The 9,470-nt window shown below is 33.1% G+C and overlaps 1 protein-coding gene across 1 annotated transcript; it reads left to right on the forward strand.

Moving 5' to 3' along the window:
- Positions 1-827: 827 nt before the first annotated feature.
- Positions 828-7,410, forward strand: LOC134720537 (uncharacterized). The gene is made up of 4 exons (XM_063582852.1): positions 828-1,911; positions 2,759-2,843; positions 3,256-3,387; positions 5,093-7,410. Exons 1-4 carry the CDS (start codon positions 1,805-1,807, stop codon positions 5,543-5,545), a joined length of 777 nt encoding a protein of 258 aa, XP_063438922.1. The 5' UTR covers positions 828-1,804; the 3' UTR covers positions 5,546-7,410.
- The last annotated feature ends 2,060 nt before the right edge of the window (positions 7,411-9,470 follow it).

A 9,470-nucleotide genomic window follows, 5' to 3' on the forward strand; every position in this document is an offset into this window, starting at 1 on the left:
GATTGCATAGTCATAACACTGCCATATGGCTATGGGCTCACAAACCAAGTATGTTTGTTGACCATATCCCAACAGGGGCAGATCCAGCCATTTTAAAAAGGGGTGAGGGGGATTCCCAATCCAGGGCAAAGGGGGGGAGGGGTTCCAACTATATGTCCCCATTCAAATGCATTGATCGTCTAAAAAAATAAGTGGGGTTCAAACACCCTGGATCTGCCACGGTCATAATGTCAAACAACTATATAATTTTTTAAGTTACTTGTATAATAAGGGAGATGAAATATGTTTCAGTCATCTTAAATAGTTCTCATGTAAGTAATTGTAGTATTTACAATGTCCTTTTTTGTTACAGGATCAAGTAAAGCCATGGAGCCTGACATGGCTTTATCAATGGTTACTAGGATGGACAACAGAGGGTGCACAGTCGGCATAATTCACGAAGACAATGACTCTAAAACATCATCAAGGCTAAAGCAAAAGTTTGCAAACATAAAAAAAAAGAGACGACAAAAACCATGTCAAGAAAAATCTGTCGAAAAAACTGTATGCAGCAGCAAATAAGTACAAAGAGCTGAAGGGGAAAGGAGTCATTCCATACATACTTAGATGTTATATGTATGCCATAAGGATGTTATATATATAAAAGAAAGTCTTTTTAATGTTTTTATTATGAGTGATATTATGTCAGAATAAAATTTAAGTTTGGGAGCTGTTCTCATATTGCTATTTCAAATGCTGACAACCAATTTTGTCATAAAACTGCAGAAAAAACCAATATACAACAAAACAAGTACATCCTCTCATTCCCCCAGGGACGGCACTTTTTTTTAACCCCCGCCACCCACAGAAATAAAATTTAACTAGAACAGCACTCCCTTTGAATTTTGGTATTTCAAATACGACCACCCACATAATATTTAAAAAAAATTGCCTTCCCTGGGGAGACATAGTATTTTGTGGAACAGCCCTTACACTTTGTACCCGAATTTTCATAAAACTCAACCAATTCGGACTTAGACCAGGGATAAATATGTAATCTATGTTCATACCAGTAGATATGGATATTTTAACACCCTTTAGTACCCTGTACACCCTTCGGCTACGCCTCAGGGTGTTAAAATATCCTTATCTACAGATATGAATGTAGATAACTTATGGTATAGCATCATTAACTAGGACCTCCTAAATAATTTACAGACAATAAAATGACTTGTAAAGATTTCTTGAAGAACAATTTTTCCTGGAATTAAACAACAATTGTGTTGTATTTGAATATACTAGTATACTTGCTAATGGACTATTCCATCCGTGATATTATTATCACAAAATTAGTTTTCCGGTAACATACATGTAAAAATTTAAGACCAAATATTCAAATACAACACAGTTTTTGTTATGCACATTTACTCTTTATTTTTTTAAGAAATTTTTATATTTTATAATTTTGAAATGTCATCTGCTGCACAGTGCAAAAAACTTCATCCAACAGGTTCTTCATCAGTTTAACCCCCTGATGATATGTGAGGTTGTCCAATCAAAATCCTTGTTATAAAAAATGCATTACAATACATAATGAATAACACACAGTTCAGCAGCTTAAGGAATATTCAACTATGTACATGTAACTAAGTGGTAAATAAAATTGTACAGTTTAGATCTATTTGAAACATTGCCATAAATCAACATACATATAAATGTACTAGTATGACATTTCAACTATTTTCTTTTATATCATTTCAGATATAAACATCTCCCAAAAGGTGAACCATTGTCAAATGAAAACCTGCGTAAGCAATTAGAGACAATGACAGAAAATTACAAGAAAAGATCAAGCCAACTTGTAGATTTAGGCTCAACACAGAGCAATGAAAATTTCAACAATATAGTGGCAAGCAAGGCTCCAAAAAATAGGTCAGTAACTAAAAAACATTGATTATAACCTTTCAGTAACATCCACCCAAACAAACATAGCAATAAAGAATAGAGGTCTTTCATTTTTGAAGGGAGATGATTGCTGCTTGTCCGTCAAATGAAAATTGACTATTTAAGAATTTTTTATCTGAAAACTGACTTAGCAGAATTCTATTTTTAAACTATGATCAAATGTAAAACAATCTTTCATTTTGATAGCATTGTATAAACAAAAAATAACCAACAGTGCAAACAGTTAAATATAAACTTAAGTTTCATTTTATTAAATTAAATTATGATATGAGGGGGCAGTGAATGGCAGGTGGCAAACTCCAAAACCTCAAAAGATATAATTTAAAAATTCAAAAAACTGATATGAGATCTTATGAAACAAAAGTATACATTTCAAAAATATTTGAAGAGTTATTCCCCCAGAAAAAGTCTTATAATAATTATTATACCCCTGCTCCGCTTTGAAAAAAGGGGGTATACTGTTTGAACTCTGTCTGTCCATCAGTTTGTCTGTCCGTCTGTCTGTCAGACCCATGAATATTTTTCGTTACATTTTACTTAGGAACTACAATACAAGGATTTCTGAAATTTAGTTTTAGGTTTTATACAAGTCTGCTATACTGTGTGAGGCGTTTCCAGATTCATCACTTAACAACTTCCTGTTTACCGAACACTTGCATATTTTTACACTATTAAAATTATCCACTTGCAGTGGGAGTATCATCAGTGAGTAGTAGCTCGCAGTTTCACTTGTTTTAGCTAGTTTAATTTTCTGACAGCTGCTTTACAATATTAACTTTAAAATGACTGAAATTTGTGAAATTTCTTTTTGTAGATCATATGGTGGAACCAGCTCATTAAAAGCAAGAGTTTCAGCTGCAGTTCTTCAGAAGAATGAAGGTTATACCTGGGTTAACAAGGTATTGTGTTACAGCTTATATATTATAAATAATGTGTATTTCCTCTTTCATCTTACCCCATTTAACATAAACTTAGTATAATGGTTGTGACCTGTCAATTTAGGTTTCTCAACAATAATTTAACAACTGATACAGTGATTTTTGCCAAATTTGATGCAAAGGTGAATGACCTTACAAAGGTGATCAATTTCAAATTGGAAGTTATTGTATTTTTTTTATCAACTTTTTCTTAGCAATGCTTGTCCACACATACCCTGGTAAATGATGTTAATTTGGTTTTTAATTGTTTGAATATAAAGCAGTGTGTGGTTGACCTTCATGCGACCCGATCTAAAGGTCAAATATAGAATTTAAGGGGATGGTTATGTTTTTTGTCATCTAAAACATTTCTCACTAGTTTACCTTGTTTTAGGTTAACAAGAAAGCATTGTTGTCACCAGGCACAATCTCTGTAAGAGTTGGACAGAGGATTGACAGAAAGAGACTGTGGCAAAAGAAGAATAGCTCCTCAGTTCTTTTCAAACGTGACAGATTTAAAAGAAAGGTAAAACTTCATGGCATATAATTAGTCAAATTAATGACAGCCATATAAATAAAAAACAACGGATATGCATTTACAACAAAAGACACACAAAGCGAAGGAACAGCTCTTTTATTGCGATTCTTCATCCCAAAGTCAAACTAAAGCCTCAACACGGACAAAATATAAGTCTCACCTCACTGCAATTTATTTATAATTTGTATACCCCCCGCTTTAAAAGAAAGGGGGGGTATACTGTTTTACCTCTGTCTGTCCTTCCGTCAGTCTGTCAGTCAGTCAGTCCGTCCGTTCCCATGATTATTTTTCGTCGTATTTTTCTAAGGAACTACAATACAAGGATTTCTGAAATTTGGTTTCAGGGTTTATCTAAGTCAGCTTTACCTTGTGATGCGTTTTCAGATTGATCACTTGTCAACTTCCTGTTGACCGAACACTTGTATGATTTTACACATGATAGCCAAGTTGAAAATTTTCATCACATTTTTCTCAGGATCTACAATACAAGGATTTCTGAAATTTGGTTTCAGGATTTATTTAAGTCAACTATACCGTGTGATGTGTTTTCAGATTCATCACTCGACAACTTCCTGTTTACCGAACACTTGCAAGTATTTACACTATTAATATTATCCACTTGCAGCAGGGGAATCATCAGTGAGCAATAGCTCTCAGTTTCACTTGTTAATAATACATACATATATGATTGAATTCTAAAATTGGAGACATATTTAGCCTGTTTCTCAGATATGAAGTGCCTTATTAGGTCATCAAAATTTTTATTTATCAGTGCAGTACCCTCTGCTGTATAAATACAGGTATATCGATCTCGCTTCCACGAAATGTTTTGAAGTGATAATTTCAACATGGATAGGAAAGAGGGCTAAGAATAGGTGGTGTGTGTCTTTAAAATTTAGTATATCAACTGTTGTACAATTGAAAGCATGATGTGGCATATATAAATATGCACTTGAGTCAATTTCAACATAGTATTCATTGAATAATAATACATTGCTACTATTTTGTTGAGTGTATTTTCTGTGGTATATTATTTTATTTTATTATTTTTATAACACTTGTTATATATCTTTTATTAAGGATTTTCTTACGCCCAGGAGTAGATTACCTTAGCCGTATTTGGCACAACTTTTAGGAATTTTTGGGTCCTCAATGCTCTTCAACTTTGTATTTGTTTGGCAATTTAACTGTTTTGATCTGAGCGTCACTGATGAGTCTTATGTAGACGAAACGCGCGTCTGGCGTATTAAATTATAATCCTGGTACCTTTGATAACTATTGTGTGTGTATTGTATATGTTATTGTTTATAATAATATTGTCTGTATCTGTATCATATGCCCTCCTGGGGCCCTAATTTGGAAAATAAAAATATTCTATTCTATTCTATAAGAGAAGTTATCTCAATAATGATAACACCATAACTTTAAAATATATAAGCACAGGGACATGGTGAAACTTACACGAATTTTGTAAAATTGTAAAAAGGGTAAACTATAATATAAATTGACAAAGACAATAGAAATTGCAATTTTGTCAAAAAATAGAAAACAAGATGATGACAGTTGAAAAGAATGATATGGACGGTAGGTTATTAAGAGTTACAACCCATTTATTTTACAAAGTACATGTAACAATACAACCAGGTATAAACAAACAAAAAATTCTTAATATTTTCTTTTTGTCTTTTTCTAGAATAAGAAAACCTTTCTACAAATTAAGGCAGCAGTTATAGAAGGAGAAACATATCAACCACAAATTGAAGAAAATGTGTCGGTAAGAGACATTGAAAAAATTCCAACAAAATATTCTTTGGACGGCATAGACAATTATGTTGTTTTTGATTTAGAAACAACTGGGTTATCAAGAACCTCTGATATTACACAAATATCAGCATATGATGGGACAAACATGCTAAATCTTTATGTGTCTCCACGACAATCTATTTCATCAAAGGCCAGTGATGTTACCGGTATTACTTTCTCTTTTGAAAGAAACCAAATGTATTGCCATGGTGTTCCAGTTGAAAGTGTTTGTATAAGAACAGCCTTACTTCAACTAATTGAAATGATACAGAAAAAATCTCGTCCTGTGCTTGTTGGTCATATCATCCATTCATATTATGTTCCTGTACTAAGAAATTTGTAGCAGAGTTTAATCTGCTGAGTTCTTTTGATGACCTAATTTATGGATGCATTGACACTTTGAAAATTGCAAAACGTGAAATACCAAAAGCTGATGTTCTAAATTATAAGCAGCAAACATTAGTTCAAAAGTTTCTGGAGATTGTTTATGATGCTCATAATTCTGAGGAGGATGTTAGAAGTTTATACAAACTGTTCCATCTGAAGCTGAAACAGACATGTTCTGGAAAGGATTTATTTCCATTTAATTATTTGTCAATTGTAGAGGGTTTTTCTAGTGTCATTGTTAAAAAGATTATTTCTAAAGACACTGCAAGGAAACTTTCCTGCACAGGTCTCAACCTTCATCACCTGGAACTTGCTTACAAAAGAAACAATGACGATGGCGTAAAATCCATCATGCAGGAACATGGTTTGAAAGGGAAAACAGCAAATGTATTCAAGAAGTTTTTTTCTGAAAAAGAGGAATAGACTGTAAATGTGGTTAAAGACTCAGAAAATTTCATATTTATATGCTATAATTCTATAGAAAAACTGGTTATGCCTATCTAAAAATCTAATCTTTTGAAACAACCCTTGATAATAGTTGATTATGATTAAAGTGAAGTTTTTACTAAATTTTGAGTAACCAAAGAGTAATCACACTTAAAATATATATAAGAATTAGGGATTTGTTATAAAATTGCAGCATCATTTAATAATTACTCTGTCTGTATGTCTGTCACAGTTTCCTTTTCTGTACAATAAATCAAGTTTGCCTCGACAGAGTGAAAAAAATTAATTCACAACAAGTAAAGTATTTTCCTGTCAGAATAAATATTTTCCATTTAGTCAATAATGGTGGATAACTTGCTGAAGCCTGACGGATTATTTCTCATATATATTTTTATTTTGATTGACCAATTTTTCATCAGATCATTATGAACTTTTATACAAAAGTAGGTGCTATTGTAACAATATAAGTCAATAGTTATCAAAGTGATCAACTGATTCTTAATAAAGGGGAGATAACTTTAATTTATATACATAAACCAACATAATAAGCATTAGGCTAGGCCATAAATCAGAAATGAGGGGGACTCATAAGGTCGTATGAAAGTAACAATATTGTCAGTTCCAATGCTTTACCATCTTGCCCCATCCCCACCCCACCATTTTTTCCACATTTTTTTTTTAAAGATTTGTTGTAGCAATCTGATCTATGGGCAAAACAATTGTTTTATATGAAGATTTAATGGAATATGTTTTTTTAAAGATTGCAGTTTGTTTTCATGAAATTGGACAAACGTTTCAGTGAGTCCCTTGGAAACTGAATCTGCCCAATATTTATTTTTGAGACTAAACACTTTTGCAAGTTTAATCCACATTCTCAATGACATGGATATATATATGTTGATATTATATTATCATACTTCTTATATGATTTGCATAATAGAGAATACTTTTATAAAATTGGTTGAAAGGACCTCCAGAAGTTGTTCATGAAGTTGTTTATTTCTCGATAGAGGACGTTGACCAAACTTCTATTTGTAATCAATGAGGCTAGAGTACATGTAACATAATCTGAATCAATGTTAAAACTATTTATTTGAATACAAACACAAAAAATTCCTTTGATGATTATAATAAGACTTTTAGTATCATGGAGTACATATTTTTGCATGAACCAACAAATAAATTTATGTGCCTGGCCAATTCAATGACACAAATATACTACATGTATTACCCTATTATGGTGATAACGAGTGTGGAATTTTGTATTTTTTTTTGCCAAAATTAAAGAATAATATTAAGGATTAAACACTTTTTTACAGGAATTTATTGGTTAATAAACTGAAAAAAGAGATAAACAAACAATTTTATTTCAAAAACAGTCTTTAGTAAGTACACAAGAAGTGTAAAAACATTGACATTGCATTATAAAAATGTTGACATTGCATTGATAAAGACATTTACATTTGACAATATTAAAATATTGTTTTAAAACATTGTTTGATGATTTTTTTGGGTCTCCCATGATGGTGGTATGCAGACATCAGTTAATATATATCAGAAAGGTACTATACACAATCTAGTCATTTACCTTAAAAATCAGTAATTTTTGGGGCTTTTTTTTCCGACCGACCGACCCGACCTTTTCAGATGAAAAATCCGTAAACCAACAAATAAAAAAAACCATGGCATTATGTATATACAACTCGTCTAACCATCAACTCAACAATGTAAGATCTTTAAATTTGCTTTCGCAAATTTTTTGTTCTTCCCTTGTCGGGATTCGAACCCATGCTACTGAGATATCTTGACACCAAGTCGCCTGCACTGCAGCCGTCCCACTGGACCACACGACCACCTGGGCTCTACAAAAATAATAAAGCTTTCGGTGGCTGTGTGTTACCTTTCCTCGTCAGTTTTAATCTAGCGGCGTACTACAGAACATGGTATATGAGGCATGGAGATGTTATTGATACAGATCTCCTCAATTATTTATGGTAAAAGATCCTACAAATTAATGCAAGATGCAGTCACAGAAAATATTTATATTTATAAGTACGTCTGAGTCAGTGACAACTCTACAACAGATTAATCTATCGGATCACCATCAATGATGGTGATACATGGCTGTGTACATTTTGTATATAAAACTCGTCTAAACATCAACCCAATAATGTTACATCTGTAAATTTGCTTTCGCAAATTTTTTGTTCTTCCCTTGTCGGGATTCGGACCAATGCTACTGAGATATCGTGACACCAAATCGCTTGCACTGCAGCCGTCCCGCTAGACCACACGACCACCTGGGCTTCACAATAATAAAGCTTTCAGTGGCCGTGTGTTACCTTTCCTCGTCAGTTTTAATCTAGTGGCGTACAACAGTACATGATATATAAGGTATGGTGATGTTATTGATACAGATCAGCTCAATTATCTGTTGTGAAAGATCCTACAAATTAATGCAAGATACAGTCACAGAAAATAAGAATATTTATAAGTACGTCTGAGTCAGTTACAACTCTACAACAGATTAATCCATCGGATCACCTTCAATGATGGTGATACGTGGCTGTAAACATAATGTATATACAACTCGTCTAAACATCAACCCAACAATGTTTAGACGAGTTATATATTTAGGACTCTAAAGTGCGATGGAACGCTAAAGTGCGATGGTCACGCTAAAGTGCGATGATCTACGCTAAAGTACGAGTGTCTCACGCTAAAGTGCGTTGTGTTTGTTCACTTATTTAAGTACGATGGTGTATCACGCTAAAGTGTGATGGTCCAAAGGGTAAGATTCGAAGTATTATAACATCGAGGTTTACAAGTCGTTGTGCAAAAGCTATTACGCTAAGGTATAACATATGTGATATGCTTTACAATTTGGCAGTGGCTATTTGACCGGCACCGGCTAAATAGCAAATTTGCTATTTGACCGGCACCGGCAAAATAGAACATTTGCTATTTAGCCGGCACTGAATAAAACTGTTCATTGATGTGATTAGCAGAGAATAAAAAGGATTAATAATTATTTCAAATCATTTATCACAGTATGAAGCATTAGAAATATCTGAGACTACTATGACACACTCAGGAAATATAGTACAATAATTGTCCAGAATTTAAATGTTTTAAATGTGGTCAACAAGGACATATTAGTAAAAACTGTTTAGAGAATAAGTGTGAGAGTTGCCTAAGGCCATACAGTGATTGCGATTGTCTAACGAGAAAGCGTTATTTCGGAGAAGGATTTGGTCATATACCCGAAGGAAAAAGAAAAACACCTTGGGGCAGAGTTTCGGACCACAAAAGAAAATATCAAGAAATTATCACCAGTAGTGAAGAAAACAATCAGAATTAAGTCAAAGGTGGTAAAAGTTGTTGCCGATGTACACACAAGTGATATCATGTGTGATGATATAGAAGCTAATGGT

This window comes from Mytilus trossulus, chromosome 1 (genome assembly GCF_036588685.1).
Source record: "Mytilus trossulus isolate FHL-02 chromosome 1, PNRI_Mtr1.1.1.hap1, whole genome shotgun sequence".
In the NCBI taxonomy this organism is placed as follows: domain Eukaryota; kingdom Metazoa; phylum Mollusca; class Bivalvia; order Mytilida; family Mytilidae; genus Mytilus; species Mytilus trossulus.

Bases quoted from the DNA above. Each gene is read 5' to 3' on its own strand.
- LOC134720537 (XM_063582852.1), top strand. From the start codon at position 1,805: ATGACAGAAAATTACAAGAAAAGATCAAGCCAACTTGTAGATTTAGGC. The intron at 2,844-3,255 runs GTATTGTGTTAC...ACCTTGTTTTAG, and splicing joins GTTATACCTGGGTTAACAAG to GTTAACAAGAAAGCATTGTT. The intron at 3,388-5,092 runs GTAAAACTTCAT...GTCTTTTTCTAG, and splicing joins GTGACAGATTTAAAAGAAAG to AATAAGAAAACCTTTCTACA.